General features: G+C 35.8%; 3 protein-coding genes across 5 annotated transcripts; 2 read left to right on the plus strand and 1 right to left on the minus strand.

Annotated features, from left to right (window-relative positions):
* Positions 1-266: 266 nt before the first annotated feature.
* On the minus strand, positions 267-11,793 carry LOC106101079 (DDB1- and CUL4-associated factor 10). Of its 3 annotated transcripts, none has more exons than XM_013280181.1 (11): positions 11,331-11,793; positions 9,867-9,980; positions 9,077-9,446; positions 8,160-8,315; positions 7,466-7,525; positions 6,784-7,046; positions 4,609-4,762; positions 4,399-4,481; positions 2,395-2,535; positions 1,766-1,931; positions 267-1,235 (listed from the first exon to the last, which is right to left on the minus strand). In XM_013280181.1, the coding sequence occupies exons 1-11, from the start codon at positions 11,549-11,551 to the stop codon at positions 960-962; spliced, it is 2,004 nt and encodes a 667-aa protein (XP_013135635.1). In that variant the 5' UTR covers positions 11,552-11,793; the 3' UTR covers positions 267-959. The 3 variants fall into 3 exon arrangements, with proteins under 3 accessions (XP_013135635.1, XP_013135636.1, XP_013135637.1); XM_013280182.1 differs by having other exon boundaries at positions 1,772-1,931; positions 11,331-11,790; XM_013280183.1 differs by lacking the exons at positions 4,399-4,481; positions 4,609-4,762 and having other exon boundaries at positions 11,331-11,790.
* Positions 11,794-12,559: 766 nt separating this feature from the next.
* LOC106101080 (nucleoporin GLE1) lies at positions 12,560-14,808 on the plus strand. Its single transcript, XM_013280184.1, has one exon. The coding sequence runs from the start codon at positions 12,689-12,691 to the stop codon at positions 14,630-14,632; it is 1,944 nt and encodes a 647-aa protein (XP_013135638.1). The 5' UTR covers positions 12,560-12,688; the 3' UTR covers positions 14,633-14,808.
* Positions 14,809-15,328: 520 nt separating this feature from the next.
* Positions 15,329-18,656, plus strand: LOC106100959 (N-acetylneuraminate lyase-like). The gene is made up of 8 exons (XM_013280022.1): positions 15,329-15,496; positions 15,607-15,715; positions 16,154-16,283; positions 16,382-16,527; positions 17,212-17,380; positions 17,670-17,815; positions 18,005-18,176; positions 18,433-18,656. The coding sequence occupies exons 2-8, from the start codon at positions 15,713-15,715 to the stop codon at positions 18,576-18,578; spliced, it is 912 nt and encodes a 303-aa protein (XP_013135476.1). The 5' UTR covers positions 15,329-15,496; positions 15,607-15,712; the 3' UTR covers positions 18,579-18,656.
* Positions 18,657-18,830: the final 174 nt, after the last annotated feature.

The raw sequence follows: 18,830 nt of genomic DNA on the forward strand, positions 1-18,830 counted from the left end.
GTCGTTTAATTTCAATTTAAAACATAAATAATTTTTCAAGTTTATTTAACAAGGTGTAAAATTACAGCTTATGAGTCTGTAAGAGGCCATCAAAGTAACGCAAGTATCATTGCAGTAAAAAACCACAAATAGAACGATATTTACAGTGCTATAGTACATTATGGACAGAAAGTAAAAAGTTACTTTTAACTAATGAATTAAAAAAATATAAAAAAAACCCTAAAAACTACAACAGTCTCAACAATTGATGTAATAAAAGACTACAAGTCTATCCATAAATTTATTAAGTAATGGCTTTGCCTGTGACTTTGCGGGAATTTTAAAAAAGTAGAATATGTTCTAGACTATTCTACAGCCAGATTGTGCGTTATCCAGATCTGTTGAGTCTGGAGATGCTTACATTCATTGAACTCTCACATTTACTACAAATTGTTGCCCGCAACGAAATTAAAAAAAAAACTAACCCAAGTTCTTCCAGATTCTTTATTCTACATTTATTGCAAATTTCAGCGAGATCTATTAAGCTGTTCTGGATATACATAACAAACATCCATCCAATTTAGGGTTGTAACGGAACTCCGCTTCCGCATCCGTAAGTGCGGAACTTCCGCAATGGAATGATAACTCCGCTTCCGTTATTATGCGGAGTTATAACGGAGGTTAACTTATGTCTCCGCGAGTGGCGCGATTAGATATCTTTTATGCGACCCGGCGGCGTGCTAGGTCAACTAACTATAATTGCTATACATTATATCTGCATAATAAACTGTATCTTGTAATTATGTAACAATCTGTATTTTGGTTTAACGTAGTTTTAGTTTTTATTTCTTTAATAAATCGCAATTAATATTTTATTATTAATCTCCGCTTCGTGATTCTCTTCGCCTCCGCATCCGCATCCGCTTCCGTTAAAATGGCCTCTGTTACAACCCTAATCCAATTTATATTAAGCAGGATGATCAAAACAATTCCTCTCCGCTGTAAGGCTCGTACCACACTATTTTCCCTTCAAGACATCCGGTGACGAGGACATGATGGCGGGGGCTGAACTTGGTGCTGACGACCAGGTCCTGGTGGATGCCGAGGCTCTGGCCGACCTCCACCAGTGGTGTGGGACCGCGGAAGTCCTGCACGCAGTGAGGCAGCTCGCTGCACTCCTTGTCCAGCGCCAAGAGATGCATCCCCCGACCGAATGGGGAGCAGACTAACCTACCATCTGATGAGAAGCACAGCTCCTGATGGAAAATTGACAATTCAGTTATTTACACAATAGCGTTACGGGATATTAGATTGAAATTGGGTTTCTGATGTTTAAATGACATAAAAACAATAATTAAAGAATATATTAAAACTGTTTTTTGCCACCGACTTCTTTCGTGTGGAATTATATTTAACTACGTCTTAAAGATAAGGCCACATTTAAACATCAAATTATAATCGGCGTGAGAGAAATATTGAAGACTAGCTGTTGTTCGCGACTCTGTCCGCGTGGAATTAACGACAAAAGTAACTATTAGTAACTACTAGGCTATGTGTTCCTTCTAGAATATCCTCTGCGCCTTTGCCAAATTTCATCGCGACCCGTTCAGCCATTTAGGCTACAAACTAACAGACATCCATCCATCTAAACTTTCGCATTTGTAATATTAATAAGATTCGTTTCTTATTGTAATCTAGGTCCTGGGTTGGAATCCCACCATTTACCTACCTTACTTCGAGTAGGATCCCTCAGTGGGTACCTAAGGTGATTAAGTGAAATAATTACCTTTACCTTGATAAATCCCCTGCCTTCGTTAGTCTCCTCTATATAATAGAGCAGTCGTTGTCTGTTCTGTCTGATGTAGTGTTTGGTAGCGGCCGCCTCCTCCGCGCTCGCCGCGCTCGCCGCGCTGTGCTGCGCCGGCGTCTGCCCCGACGTCGACGGCGTTGTGCTACAACAAACATACCAACTGTTAGACAACTTATTTAATTGATACTGTCGCTTTAAACTCAGAGCAACACTTCTCGTTAGGACTAAGGATGCGCGCCAATCTATCCATACTTCTAGTGACATTGACAGATGTCAGCTAGGGACGTGACGTTTATGCCGATAATCTAGAGTTGCGCCAATTCTATAGCACGGTACTAATTTTATTCCTAACACTACTGAGGGATAGCACGAAAATTCTCGAGAAAATATCCGTAATACCTGATAAACCGCTGTTGTAGTCTAAATTTTTAATAATGATTATATTTTTAATAAAAAATCGACATTTACACTGTGTACGCTACGCCTGTCATCTGTATGTACTGTTTTTAATTTATTTTGTCTACAATATGTTTAATTTGTCTGTGTACTTTAAACTGGCTATTGTACTATTAATAAATAAATTAATGTATATGATGTAGTGATACCTATCTTCGTCGGGGGCGGAGTCGTCGTGGTCGGGGGGCAGGCGCGTCGCGGAGCGCGCATGCTCTAACGAAATGGGCGCTCCGATACCAGTCGCGAAACCCATTATTCGCTGCATGTTGAAGTTTCGGCCCAGCTGACCCCTGAAATACATGAGAATTAAAAATTTCATCCGTTCAACTATCACCAATATGGTGACAGATGGAACCCTTATGAAATAAAATAAGTTCCAACCGTCCCCTCGTCGCAAGGTGGGACGGATGAAACTTTTTATTCTCATCACCACCTCGGGACAGAGTGTCGTGATGGTTGGGAATAATCCTGCGCTGAGGGTAGCCTACCCTAAGGGTGAATAGGCCATAATCAAACCAGGCTGGGCTGTGGATTGACTTATGTCTTTGAATTTCTTCGCCGATGTGTGCATGTATCACGATGTTTTTCCTTCACCGCGAGAACGTCGGATAAATTATGTACATATGAAATTCGAAAATCACATTAGTACAGCGGTATTCGAACCGAGGACCTGTATATTACAAGTCAAGTGCTTAACCCCTGAGCCACCGACGCACTCGACGTTGCACATTAAAAGTTAATTATTGGCCTTTTTTCATAATATAAGGTGGCAAACGAGCAAGCGGCCACTTGAATCCACCGAAATGGAAAGCGACCGCTGCCCATAAACATCCGCAATTGCAGATGCGATGCCTATACTTAATTGACGGAGGAGGAGACGCACATAAAGTGGATATTTTCCCTTCCTGTGCGTCTCCTCCAACGTCAAATCCGCTTTCCCTTCCCATCCTTTCCTATTAAGTAAATGATGGAAAGGGAAAGGGACTATAATCAGGGTTTCCATCGCCTGTTTTCTGTGTGGTCGTGTTATTACACCGGGCGAGCCGACCCATTCATGCGAAGATGTTAAAACGGGCTCTACCACTGTATAAAACTAAGTAAAAAAACTAAGCAAAAACTGTTCAATTCTACAAACCTCTACACTACAAGATGATGATATGTTATGTTAAATAAGAATCGTTTTATGATTACTTAAAAATTATTAATGGTTTCTTGTATTCAATTTGCACTAATGGTGAATCCCTTTTAGTAGCTACTCAATTTTATTATCTGATAACAATCGAAGGTGTACAATGTTTGATGGAAATATACGATTTTGTTACTTTATCTGACAGTGACGTCATTTTTAAGCTGAGTCTACCAGCCAGTGGTGGGACAGGCCCTAAGGACGACAGTCTGTCTAAATTAGTACACAAATGTAAATAGAAACGTATTTGTATGTATAACGTCCATTACAATTTCATTACCAAAAGTTGTGATTATGTATTTTATTTATTTTATTTTATGTGTGTGTTAACTTAAATGAAATAAATTTAAAATTTCCCCTAATTTAAAATTATATTTGAAATTAGAAGATTAGAGATAACAAAGTTTTGATATACGAGTACGAGTAAAAGCGTGCCAATGGATTTTGTAATCTGTGCCTATACTACTGAGTTACGACCGTGAGAGCATAAAAAAAAAACGTCAAGCCTACGCAAAAAAAATAGTAACAATAACTCTTACATCTATGATTAGTACTAACAAATACTAATAAACAATAGAATAATTTCAATTTATTTCATATAAAAAAAAAACATAAACAAGCACATACAATATAATTCATCATTTATTCTATACTATTATAATAAAGCGTAAACACACAGTTCTTTGTTGCTTAAGATATCAGCAATTACAGCATATTTCTGAATAAATCTGTCTTTAATAAAAAGTCATAAGCTTACGACACGCTTTAGGCTATATATTTTCACGCTATTAAACTTAGGGGATAAATGTGGGAAAGGGACCATAAACAAGCTGACAACATCAAGGAAAAAAAATTGCCAGGGTTGTCATCATGTCATGTCATTTTGACATTTACAATTGATAATTTGATAAATGTAAGCAATAAAAAAAGCCGCACGGGAACAGCTAGTATACCTTAAATAGCTTACCTTATATACATTTCTTGAACCATTCTGTGCTGTTTGATTGTTATTGACGCCTCCCATACATCATTTTGTATACTAGGAAGAGCCTAAAAATAAATAGTGGGATTTACACAAAACCATTCGACGCTACTAATAATCTATTATATGTATACAGGAGCTTTTACGAATTGACTACAATAAATTATAATGTCTACAGTTCATCAATATGCTCACCCTTCCTAGCCTAGCGTTGGCGGTGGCGACGGTGGGGGCGGCGGCGGCGACTGCGGCGGCGGGCTGCGCGGCACCGCCCTCCGCCCCGCGCCGCGCACTGCCCCCGGACTCCGCCGGTGTTCCCTCACCCTCTCTTCTATTACGACCTTCCCCCCTTTAAGTCATAATACAGAGGCTGTCTTAACTTAACAGCTGGCAACATCGTAGGATCGCGTAAAATGACAGATGAACTTAAGCCGCCAAGATTTGAAAAGACGCATATACAAGTACACAAGATAGAAAGAGATAGATAACATATTTTCAATTCCACTCGCTTTTAAGGTGAATGACTTTGTATCGCTAGTTGTACCTGTATAGTGCAGGTGACAGTTTGTAACGTTTCGTTTTACTCTTGAAAATTGCAGCGATTCACAAATTATGATTTAATATTTAAGCTGTACCACATTCGTTATTTATTAAATAATAACTGTAGTAGTTTAGTACGGACAGATGATAATGTCATAAAAGAAAATGTTACCACACATAGTATAGTATGATCAATTTTATTCAGAACGGCTCTCAAGCGGACTATCAGCAGTACACAATATAAGTTCATAATCCAGACAGGCATATTACATATATAAAACTTGGCACACCCCTCTCGGGTCGTAATATTCTTATCAATTAGGTATATTTCAGCATTTCATTATTTTTTGTATATTATGTTTGACAGAATTTAGTAATTACATTAAAGTATACAACTTTTATTCAATATATGAAGATATATCGAAGATCATCCCTAACTTAGGGAAGACTCCGAGCGCTTTAGTAAGGACACATAGTGAGTTAATAATCTAATGGATGATGAGATTAGTATATACTGGGCAAGCATATAAAAATCAATTAAGTGGTGTTTAATGTTATCTGTATAATGTATTCAAAAATAATCTATATAGTCATCACCAGCTCTCTATACTTCCCCACTGAGGGACTCGGAGCTTACCCTAACAAGGGGTGACTAGGCCATATTCAACCGCGCTAACCCAATGCGGGTTGGTTGACTTCACACATATCTTTGAATTTCTTCGCCTATATGTGCAGGCAGCACGATGTTTTTCTTCACCGTACGAACGTCGGGTAAATTATGTACAAATGAAATTCGAAAAATCGAAAATGACATTGGTACATGGCGGGATTCGAACCGACCTGTAGATTACAAGTCAAGAGTTCGAACCCATGACCCACCGACGCTCTATCATAAATAGTAAGTACTATTAAAAAGAAAATTAGTACTCCATTGGAGGATTGGCACAACACTAGATTATCGGCATACACGTCCCGTCCCTATCTGACAGCTGTCAATGTCATTCATATATTACCAAGCCGATACTCAGTATAACTAGGTTGTTACAATGATATTATTAACGAGGTTTAGGCTAAGCGCCATCTGCACTCGGCCATCTCAAGCTCGGTGAATCTGTAAATGTCTTTTCAAGGCAAACAGTGGCCATTCAGTCACAAAAAGAAATATATTATTGTCAAGTACGGTTAAAAGAATCAGTACTGCGCTGCAGGATTGGCGCAACACTAGATTATCAGAATACACGACCTTGACAGCTGTCAATGTCATAAGACGTATTGGTAAAGCGCGTCTTTATGGCGGAATAAGTACTCTTGATGAAGTAAATTACGTTAGTTTTTTTATGGCGGCATTTACCGCTCTCGTCGCTCCCTGACATATATTTCTCAGGGACCTGGTATGCTGGTGTTTTCATTTTCAAAAAAATTAACAGTTTCTATATCTAAAAATATATTATATCTATACCACAGCCTTTACCACTCTTTCTAGCTCAGTTAAAAATTAATAATTAAATTGAAAACTAGAATTACATTACGTTAGTTACAATTATACTACAGTAGAACCTCGATAACTTAAAAACCTTTATAACTTCAAAAAATAATATATTCCCTTCCCATCAGAGCCCAAAACCTCTACAACATAGACCCTTGATAACTTAAAACCTGTATAATTTAAAATATTATGTGTTTCCTTTGGACTTTTAACTTATCGAGGTTCTATTGCACATCATCTTCCCGAAATCTGGAATTTTTTTTAATATCACAGACACTCCTATTTTATTATTTGTATATATTGGACTTTAGCTTATCGAGGTTCTACTGTATTTTAGTACTAACCGTGAGTGTGCGGAGCGTTCATACGCCAGTCTGAGGTTTGAGGGTCGTGCGATGAGTCGGGCGCGCGCGGGGGGCGTGCGGCGCGGCGCGCGGGGCGAGGGCGGCGAGGGTGGCGAGGGGGGCGAGGGGGCGGGCACGTTGGCTGACGTCAGCGCCGGCTCCGGCAGCAGCGATGGCGTGAGCGGGGGAGGGGAGCGCGGCTCCATATCCAACGTTGATTTATCCGAACGGTCAATGGGCTGGATGTCGTGGATGCACGACCACTGAATTAAAAAAAAAAAACAATTTCATCTATACTATTATAATAAAGCGTAAACACATACTTTGTTGTCTAAGATGTCAGCAATTACAGCATATTTTTAAATAATTCTTTTTTAATAAGAAGCCCTACACTTATGCCATGCTTTAGGCTATATATCTTCACGCCAGTAAACTCAGGGGGTAAATATGTTGGATAAAAACCCTAACGTGGGAAAGAGACCATAAGTTGCTGCCAACAACAAGGAACCAAGATTGCCAAGGTTTGTCATGTCATGACATTTGCTATTGATAGTTTGACAAATGTAAACAATAAAATAAAATTTTCATAATTTCATTTTCAAGCCGCACGGGAACAGCTAGTATACTATAAATAATATTTTATGTCGGTTTGTGGATTTAGCGCTAGAACAAATCAACCTACCTCTGAACGATCGCCATGGCTGATATTTCTGCTTAAAGCACACCAGCCTTGGGGATGGATCTGGAAAGTGAAATTAATTTAAAAAAATAGATTTCATTAGACGTCTTCCTAATCTTACTAATATAAATTCGAAACTTTAGATGGAAGGATGTTATTTACAGTCTGTAGCCTTAACCGCAGAATAGATCTCAATAAAATTTGGTGTAAATTTAGATAGTCCGGAACACATTGGCTACTTTTGTCTTTAATTCTAAGCAGACGGAGTCGCGGACAAAAACTAGTATGAGATAAAATTTAAATCTAAAGGTTTTTTATAGACATAGAATTATATTTATCAATCAGAGTGACTAATCAGGCATCTTTTTGTATTACCTATTTCATCTAATATATACTATTATAATAAAGCGTAAACACACACGTCATTGTTGCCTAAGATGTCAGCAATTACAGCATATTTTTGGAAAACTCTTCCTTTAATAAAAAGCCCTACACTTCCGTTACGCTTTAGGCTTTATATTTTCACGCCATTACACTTAGGGGTAAACATCAAGGAATCAAGGTTGCCATGGTTTGACATCATGTCATGTCATTTTGACATTTGCAATTGATAATATGACAAATGTAAACAATAAAATGAAATTTTTATAATGTTATGCGGATGAAGTCGCTTGGGAACAGCTAGTATTATATATACCTGTAGTGCGCTGACGACCTTCGCGTCGTTCCCCACGGGGAAGTCAGAGACGAGCTCGACGCGGTTCTCGCGGCGATCCTCATCGAACAGGTGGTCGTACATCGCCGCTATTGGGATCAGCTGGTGGCTCATCTGCATCAGCCTGTACAGGTTCGGCTGGAGGAAACATTACCATATTAAATACTAAGAAGAATTACACTTTTTTATATATATCTATACTAATAGATGACAGATAGGTATTATTGGATTTTTTGTATGTGTTCAATTCACGTAAAAACTACTAGGCTTCAAAAATTCTTCCACCATTACATATGCAATTTATCTGTGAGTAAAATAGGCTATATTCTTTATTAGCTGTCGCCCGCGACTCCGTCCTCGTGATAAAAAAACAAAAGTGAGTAATCTATGTGTTCTTCCAGACTATCCTCTTCATATATGCCAAATTTAATCGAAATCCGTTCAGCCGTTTAGGCTACAAACCTTAACAAACATCCATCCATCCATTCATCTAAACTTTCACATTTATAACATTAGTAAGAAACAAGATTAACTATACTTTAATTTCAAGCGGGCGAAGTCGCGAGCTACTAGTTTTAAATAAATGGACATATTGACTAGCTCCAAAGTAGTGTTTATTTTTGTTATTATATATTCTAGAATATTAAATCCCCAGCTCACTATATGTCTTCACAAAGGACCTCGAAGCCAACCTTTAGTTAGGCCATAGTAAATGCTGGCCCACTTTGGGTTATTTCACACATATCTCTGAATTTCTCTGAATTTCTAAAGAAATTGTACGCATATATGTAATTCTAATTATAAAATGGTGGGATTGGAACACAAGACAGATTAGATTACAAAGTGCTTGAGCCTTCAACACTCTAAAAAAAATAACAAAAACGTATATTTTGACTTACTTTAAATCCTCGCATATCACGTGCCAATGTTGATAAGTTCAAATTATGTATAATGACCAGCAAGCCTCCCGTAGTACACATCACCATTTGTTTAGCATCAGGCGACAGTCTGCATCTCATCAAATCAGACGCATGAAAAACTCTATGGTGCACAACATTATACTCTGTATATGTGTTAATATCCCACGTATATATACTACCATCTAACCCTGATGTAACTAACAATTTGTCTTTAACGGAGAATTCAATATTCTTCACCCAATTAGAGTGACCAATTAGTGAACAGATTTTTCTTCCTAAATTCCTAATATCCCATAACGCTATTGTAGCATCATCAGAACATGTTGCAAACATTCTGCTATCTAAGAATCTGAAAATAATAAACCATATATTCTTCACCAAGAACAAATAAATAATTTTTTAAAGATCTTGAGGTCGAGGGTTCAAATCCCACTATTCGACTCTTGTCGTGAACCATATCCTAGCACAAGCCTAGAGCTTAGTTGGAATGGTTAAAGGAAATATTAGTAAATTAACAAAAATCTACTTTTTTTAATAAAAATAGTTATAATTTGACAATCCTATGTTGTAACAGTTATAAATGTGTGGAATTGATAAAACAAAAGTAAATAGCCTATATCTTCCAGACTATACTCTAGATCTGTATTAAATTTCATCACAATCAAGAAAAGAAGTGTTTAGGGTACAAACTCATCTAGCTATCTAAACTTTCGCAGTTCCAATATTAGTAAGTTTATAACAAAGTAAGATAATAAGTTTTAATACTTACTTAACACAATTAACGCAATCTGAATGTGCCACATTTACCGAATGAATTCTATCATGTGTTAGAGGATCAAATATCTGTATTGATCTTTTCTCACAAGCTGCCACCAACAAATTTCTGAAATATATATAGAAAAAATTTGTATCAGTGACTATCAAATAGTTAGAAGACCGAAATATACAATTTTAGTGTCATGTAAGTGCCCAAATATTTTATGTATTACAAATATTACAATTATTATAATTTTCATATCGTAATTAACGATGTTAGAAAATGCATTTTGAAATCATTGATTTTACACTTTTTTACGTGACTACCCATGTGTAAAAAAAACCTTAGTAAAGAGACTGTGTTCTTCCATATGCAGAAGAACCTTTATAAGTTAAAGTCCAAGGGAAACACAAAATACGTTAAGTTATAGAGGTTTTAAGTCATCAAGGGTGTATGTTGTAGAGGTTTTGGGCTCTGATGGGAAGGGAACATATTATTTTTTGAAGTTATAGAGGTTCTTAAGTTACCGAGGTTCTACTGTTTTACTTGTTACTATTTAGCAAGGGTCACACCAAGATAATCGAAACTTCCTTGAATTATATATATTAAAGTATTTATAAGTTAAAGGATAAATTCATCAAGGAAATCTATATTTACATCAGGGTCAGTGATTGTTTTTATTATAATGAAATGGTCTTACTGACCTTGTCAACAGATTATTTTATGTAAAAAAAACTTTCTACACATTATTATTAGATAAGACAGACAAAAAGGTGACATGTGTATGGTAAACATTTTCAACACACAATTGTACTTTGTAAAAGAATAATATTTATACAGTAGCAAAAACTTCAAAAAATAATATGTTCCCTTCCCATCAGAGCCCAAAACCTCTAAAACATAGACCCTTGATAACTTAAAACCTCTATAAATTAAAGTATTTTGTGTTTCCCTTGAACTTTGAGTTATTAAGGTTCTACTGTACTAGTGAGTAATATATGAAGATATTAACATCTTCAGCTACAAAAAATTCTAGAATATATCACATGTAGTTAGTTTCTCAACAAACAATGAACTCAATGCTCAATGTATTACTGTTCTATTCACTGTGCAGAATGCAATTATAGATTTAACAGTATTAAGGGGTTTCTGCTGATGACCTTTGACTGCCAAGTTATTGGAAAAGACTATGACACAACACAGACAGACAGATAAGATTAAATGTATATACTGTACTAAACTAGGCGGAAAGATGTATTGTTGGAAGACATGGATGATTGCCAGGCTTCAGATAGACAGAGTGAAGTGGAAGAGTCAAATCAGCAAATCCGACCTCACCACTAAATGAGATACAACTTAGGAAGAGATGGATGGTGCGCTGTGTTGCTACTGTGATTTAAACTTATCCACTTTTCTCCAATCAAGTAAAAGCCGTGAAACGTATAAATTGTCAAACGTACTTTTCATAGTACTTACCCTTCTGGAGAGAACTCGAGGTTAAACACTCCTCCAGTAGGAACATCATTATTTTTTTCGTAATCCCAGTAAGCAATTGGTTTCATGCCACAATAAAGACTTTTTGACAATGCATTTTCGCTGCCAATGGGGGTAGGTAATCCTATTTCTCTTCTTAGTAGTCTATAAGGACTAAAAGCTGAATTTCTAGACATAAAAGTTGAAGTATAATTGCTGCCCATTGTTATTTATTTACTATTAAATATAAGTGAAAGTTATATCTACGTTTCCTTAAGTACTTCACATAACAGGTGGAAATAAATGCAAGTATAACATTATCGATATATTTGATAATACATTTTCTCCTTTAGTTACAAATTAGCAAACGAAAAGATTAATTAAATATAAGATAAATACAGATCATATTGTAACTTGATTGGCAATGCGGAAATTCTACCACAGACAAATGAAAAGTATGATATGACACAGTTGACACATAAAATGACACTTCTCTATGACTCCTAGATGTGAACTCAAGTGAAATTGATGACTAGATGCTCAGTTCGCGTTTCGCATGTGTGAAGCAGATTAATAAACTGGATCGTAGATCAGCTTAATTTGTGCAGTAATCTAAATACACCGAGGTCCACTTTCGGAAAAATCGATTTGTTCCTTGCAAAGTGGGTTACCAGTGAGTTCCGCAAACGTCGGAAAAATAATAAAAAGCAATTAGCCGTGTACAACTGACCGACCTATTTTTGTAGACACATTTAAAAGTTGCATTCTATTGGATATATTTCAGCTTCGTCGTCTCAATGTATACAAAAAGTTCAAACGACTGTACATTTTAAGGTGGAATTTCGCTAGATTCCCCGATTGTACCTGCATAGCTGTATCTTTTGCATGAGATGAAATGTACGGGATAGATCCAGTCTTGTCGGGTCTCCGACATAGTTATGGTAGTTCGCGTTGAATCGTGACTTCTAATTTTGTTATTGAGCCGCAGCTCAACGGTTCGAGGCTAAGTGATCTGATCTTCTGTACCGGTTAAGAGATGAATCCCACGTCTAATAAAGTACAGATAAGGTAAATGTAGATGTCGGCATGTGGTATCAATTTTCGAAAGTATTTAATTTATAAGATTTTCACCTACAATGCTTATTTTTTGCTTTTGATTATATTTCTTTATGTATCAAAAGGCATAAGCAATTTTTGTAAATGATGACACAGATTTTTGACAGTGACAGAGTGACCGATAAAGTCAACAACGTTTCCGTTACGTTTTAACAAGTGTGCTTGCTATTCTTATTTTTAATAACATTTTAATATGAAATAATAACTTATCAACTAAACCGTGTGGACATCACATTTATATAATCATGAGTGATATATCAGTATTGTCAGACTTTGAAAATAGTTATAACATAATCGATAATTTGTCGAGAGAAAATATAAAACATGACATTAGTATTTCAGATCCATTAGCAGGTTTTGAAAAACTACGCATTTCTGCTCTTACAAAAGCTGCTGAAATAAGTCCAATGGTCAAAGAAGTAACAATCGGTCCAAAGAGTCCTTTAAAAAATACGAAGTTAAAAGAAAATACTCCGGTTAAAAATGACGACAATGATTTAAGTTTGCTTGAAGATAAAATTGGTGAGGATCTCCGTTATACACTTATAATGAAGCAGTACGAATCAAAATTATTGGAGTCTTCAGAGGAGTTGTTTAAAAACTTGATCGAAAAAATGATATCAAAGCACACTGAGAGTATGAGAACCTTTTGGAAAAAACAGAGTGAAGAAAGTGAACGGAAAGCTTTAGAGTTGCGTGCAAGAAGGTTGCAGATGGTAAAGCAGTTGCGGGATAATGACAATTTGTCTGTTTTAGACAAAGCTAAATTGGATGAGAAAAACTGCCAAATTATAAATAAATCTACAATAGACAACATGAACCGAATATTGGAAGAACAAAACAAGGCAGCCAGCAGATTTGCTGCCATTACAGATAGTCGGACAAAAGTGTGTATTTGTTATAATGATATTAGTAATATATTAAACTCTGAACCTCATGCAAAGTCTATATATGACAAATATGTAATGTCTATCAATGCAGTCATTGGAAATATAAATTCTATTATGGAACTTTGTAAATCCGGAACTATCACTGACAAAGAAGTGAAACAGGCGGAAATATTATCTCTAAACATTGAAAACATTCATAAGAAAATCTTGGAGGATTTAAATGAGATCAAACTGAAGGAAGAGGTGCTTAAAAAGAAAGAAATAGAAGAGCAAAGGATGAAAAAAGAAAATGAAATTAAGAAACTAAAGGAGAAAGTTGAACAAACAAATACAAAAATTGAACCTAATAAAACAACACCTATGTTTTATTCTTCTAAAAACTATGCTTACTTTGTTGAATTGCGAGACTTTTTAAATGCATATGAGAGCAACTATAAGGAACTGTTAGAAAATGCAAATTTGAAAAAATTTAGATTTGATTGCCAAAAAGCTGTTAATACACCAGTGAATGCATTGTCTTCAGTAAGTGGTGCACATATTAGAGACAAATTTGATAAACTGTATAAATTACTTAGAGGTGAGAGAGTACAGGTGTTGGATACATATGTCCAAGCAACACAACATCCTCAAGGATTGCACTATTGTACTGCTTTATTAGCTAAGAAGATAGTAAGACAAGGAGATTTATTAGTTTCAAGTAACCCAGAGGCAGCTTATCCTCTTGCAGCAGTTGCTGTAGCATTAAGGGCACAATTTCCAGAGTTTGGGAAACTTCTAGAAGCTAATTTCCATAGACAGTGCCCTTACTTGGTACCAATGTTGTTGCCACAAAAAGAAGGACAAACTGATAAAGAATTCTATATATCTAGAGGTTATATTTATAATGAGGATGGAGCTGTTGAAAAGCAAGATAAATTTTTGAAAAGGATGTCCGGTATATTCCAGCTTTGTTGTGCTATTTGGATAGCAAAGATGCCCAAATTTGTTAACACATCTAATCCTCATGGTTTATGTCAGGGTTGGAAGTGGCTTTCTTCTTTTATCAACTTGAAACCAGAACCCGACATCTGTGCAACACTTCTTCATGTTTTCTTCTCTGTTTGTGGTTCTGAATTTTACAAAAATTACAAGAAACAATTTGTTAAAATCATTAAATTGGTCAGTACAGACTATCTGAAGATTCTAGAGAATATAGATGAAGGCGGACCAAAAACGAGATTGGAAGTGTACTTACAAAATGTTTTAAAAACTGGCCAAGTGCCGCCACCTAGTGGTCTTTTGCCTCCAAATACTTGGTAGCTTTTAAGTGTAAATGAAATTTGATTTATAAGTAATAAAATGCATGATTTGAATCGAACAAAATGATTTTGATACATGATTTTAATATTTGATTTATGTAAAGTAAATGAAGGTACTGAAATATTTGAGGATGATTACTTTGTTATATGTAATAAATAATGATTACATTTGTAAAGTAGTTTTCTTTTCCTTTATTTGGAAATTTTATGTACAAAAAGGTCAAGGGGTGACGAAGGACAGCAAAAAATATGGTTTAGTCCATCTATTCCTTTCAAAATGCTGTATAATAAGACTGCATAATGCCAATTCATTATTATCAGTACTATCTTTACAGTTAATAAAATTGGAGTGGTATGTCCTAAACAAAATCCATATTTCGAGATATCTGCAGTGTCTGGGTCGATTTTGACGAGACTTTCACTGGTTCCTGACAGAGATGTAATCTGAAGAATAAATGTGTTCTGTGGGTTTAACTTATCTAAGATACACGTATCTGACAGATATAAGATTTTTCATCTTATGTATAATGTAATGTAGGGGTGTTATTGAAACGGCGATTGCTACTGGACTGATTTATTAATAGTAAGCGGACGGTACATTATATTAAGATACCCTCATATATACCACAGTATAAAATACTATAATTTACTTCGTTTGGTATCTACTGAGATACCAGTGTACCAGTATTTTACCAGAAAACAAATTTTTAAAATACTGACTTTAAAAATTTGTTTTTTGGTAAAATACTGTTAGTAAACGAGACTACAACGTTTGTAGACGATTTGTTGAACGATGCATTGCCCGCATTCAGTGCACTGACACAAGGTCATCGGGCGGCAAGCCTACTCAACCGACCAGTCCTGGGTAGCTATTTTTTCGACCCATTTATTTGTCTTTAAATGTATATTTAAATTTTATTAATGTTTTGTTATTATAATTGCTATCAATGAAGTATTTGTTACGTTTATTTTTAGATAACAGTGTTATAATCAGCATTGATATTGCTTTCAAACGACAAAACAACGACGACCGTCAGACTGTTAGTACGTCTCGAATTTTTAAACAATATAATTCAAAAAAATGGTAAGGTGCATCTTTTTTGTTTTTTTTTTTTTATCAATTAATTTAATGTATTATGCCCGGTTCATACTTGGTAAATACAGTTTGACAGATGCGATGGCCAGTCAGTCATAGATTTAATGGAATCACTGTGCAACTTGTTTGACAGTCCAGTTAATAACTCTAACAAACTTCCATCCATCTATCCATCTAAACTTTCACATTTATAATATTATTAAAACTTTAAAAATCGAAGGTACATTGAAAACGGTTACTTGCAACAATTATTGTAGTACTAACCCTCGGACTTTGCGCGAAATAAAATTATTATTTAGCATAATGTGCGCGATTCCAGTCAGTAATCTATTTTCTTGCCAAAGCTAATCCGAATTCGTTTAGCCATTCATTTAAACTTACGCATCTATAATATTAGTAAGGTGACACTTCCTCCGATTTGTGCAGGTGGTCTTTAACGCTCGAGGCTTGATGCCACCGGTGTTCACACCACTTAACAATGACCATACCATAAACTTTGCGGCGATACCAGAATATGCTAAGTACCTTGCAAATGCTGGCATCAAATCCGTCCTTGGTAAGTTACCGGACAAAGCCTTATTTAGATGCACCTTATATTTGAAATTGAAACATACATAAATTATCAGATTTATTCTCTTTTCTTTTTCTATGAAGTTGGTGGTACGACTGGGGAGCACATGTCCTTAAGCGTTGATGACAGGAAAAAAGTAATAGATGCCTGGGTAAAGGTTGCTAAGACCACCGGTCTTCATATACAAGTGCAAGTCGGTGGTGCTCCGTTGCAAGATGTCTTGGATTTGGTAAGAACAATAAAGACAACAGCACTAAACAGTGCTGCGTCAAACCTTCCGAGTCTAAAATTTGGACGATGTTAGGATGTTGGGTTAAAAATGTACTCATCTGAAACGAATTAGTGCAAGTTTAATAAACGTCAAACCCAGTATTTTAAATTGCATCTTAGCAACGCCGATATAAGATGTTGACAAATTTGAAGGTTACAAGAACACCTTATCACTGGAAGTTAACATTTCGGTGTTATCATTTATGTAACTTCCACTCATATCGCTTGAGATAATTCATTCTTGCTGTATACACACCTATTTATTCTTAATGATTGAATCGAAATAATTTTTAGGATACACTTTATTCGGAAAAATGAATTCCTACAAATCTTACTCTTTTGTAGAAAGTAAACTTGTTTAAAATTAACTTAATTAAATATTTTGTTACACGACTGGCAAGGCAGTAAATTTTTATCGATATGGGAAAACAGAAGGCGGCCACCAGAATTCGTCGAAACAAGCCGTCCAAAAGCGACCGCTCCCCATAGATAGATAATTGCTCGATACATGAGGAGTCATAAAGATATTTTTCCCTTTCTCACGTCCCTTCCTGAGATTTTGATGAGTGACGTTCAATTAGTGTTCCCTAGAGTGTATGGGTAGAGTTAGTAGTTTTTTCAAATAACGAATCTTATTTTTTAGGCCTCGTATTGCCAAAATGTGGGAGCAAATTCGCTTTTAACTCTACCTGAGTTGTACTTCAAGCCGGATAGTGTGGATTCCCTGGTGGACTACGTGGAGCTGGTTGCTCAGGCTGCGCCCAACCTGCCTGTACTCTATTATCATATACCGAGCATGAGTAAAGTAGAAAGTGAGTTGTACATTATTATGGTTTGTCGTTTGTGGATTTACACCGTGTATGGTCATAGGATAGTGAAAATTTGGATATATGGATGGATATTTGATAGACAATCTAAACTGCTGAACGGATGATGAAATCTAACATAGAACATAGTTTTGAAGAGCACATAGTTCACTTACTAAGTTTTTGTTTAAATTTCGCGCAGACGGAGTCACGTGTGAAAGCTAGCAATATAAACAAATTAAGAGCTGTTGCTCTTTAAAATTAGGGTACTTTAGAATGTTTTTAATTTCAACAGTGAACATGCCAGCGTTTGTAACTAAGGCAACATCGCGTATTCCCAACTTCAAGGGCATTAAGTTCACATCAAACGACTTGAGTGAAGGCGCGCAAGTGTTGAGGGCGCTGAAGGATGGGCAGGAAATGTTCCTCGGAGCTGACACTGTAAGAATTTTTTGACACCGTTATTCACTGTATTTAAAAAAAAAACGTTAAATTTGAAACAAACCCACTTTTGAGATTGAGATCATGGTAAATATTGTTTGTAAATAGATAAATTTAAATTTTCATATTTATGAAGTTAACTGTACATTTATGATTCTTAATATATCTTGCAATCATCCAAAACCACAGTTGATCGCGCCAGCGGCATTACTAGGCATAAAGTCCAGTATCGGCACCACTTGGAACTTGTTCCCGAGATTAGCTCAAGACATACTGGAAGCGGTGGAGGGGAACAACGTTGCCAAAGCGAGGTCTTTGCAGGAAAAGCTCAGCCTGGCGATTGAAGCGCATACAGTTGAAGGTAGATTGTAAATGTATTTAATTAGGGTTTTAAAGATTGTTGCAAATCTTTTCTCCGAGATTAAATTTATAAAACCTTAGCAGGGCCATTTTAATAGATTACATTTGTAACATTGTAACGGCGGCCGCAATTTTTTTTTAATTTCTTTACTTTTGAACTGTCCAATTACTTTTTGTTTTTATTTTTTATTTTTTATTTTTTAATTTAGATTACATATCAACTCAATCTTTGTAATATAATTCGCTTTATGTCTTAGGTCCATGGGTACCCATAATGAAGGCAGGTATGGAAATAGTTTCCGGAATAAAAGTCGGCCCGCCATCATTGCCGCAGAAACCGATTTCTGATGAAGCGAGAAAAAGAATCGAAAATAGATTAAGAAAACTTGAAATTATTAACTGAAGCCACATTGCTGATAATAAAAGTGTAATAAACTGTTTACTATTGGTTTAATTGGCAATTATAAAAATCTTCACACTATATATGTTTTTTTTTTTGTATTTACCACAATATCTTTACTATCTAAAACAATCACAAAAAAGATAGACAAAGTGTAGACAACACATTTCCCTAGAAAAGAGAAAATAAAAAAAATATACCCATAACAAAAAATTAAGAAAACACGTTGGAATAATGGAACGTAACGTGTTAAAA

The sequence above is a fragment of the Papilio polytes genome, unplaced genomic scaffold (genome assembly GCF_000836215.1).
Source record: "Papilio polytes unplaced genomic scaffold, Ppol_1.0 DF824024.1, whole genome shotgun sequence".
NCBI lineage: Eukaryota > Metazoa > Arthropoda > Insecta > Lepidoptera > Papilionidae > Papilio > Papilio polytes.

Coding starts and splice junctions, on each gene's coding strand:
- LOC106101079 (XM_013280181.1), bottom strand. CDS start 11,551: ATGGGCAGCAATTATACTTCAACTTTTATGTCTAGAAATTCAGCTTTT. Junction 8,316..9,076: donor GTGATATGCGAGGATTTAAA/GTAAGTCAAAAT, acceptor TGTTTCCTCCAG/CCGAACCTGTACAGGCTGAT. Junction 1,236..1,765: donor GGGGATTTATCAAGGTAAAG/GTAATTATTTCA, acceptor ATTTTCCATCAG/GAGCTGTGCTTCTCATCAGA.
- LOC106101080 (XM_013280184.1), top strand. CDS start 12,689: ATGAGTGATATATCAGTATTGTCAGACTTTGAAAATAGTTATAACATA.
- LOC106100959 (XM_013280022.1), top strand. Junction 16,284..16,381: donor TGGCATCAAATCCGTCCTTG/GTAAGTTACCGG, acceptor TTTTCTATGAAG/TTGGTGGTACGACTGGGGAG. Junction 17,816..18,004: donor TGTTCCTCGGAGCTGACACT/GTAAGAATTTTT, acceptor CCAAAACCACAG/TTGATCGCGCCAGCGGCATT.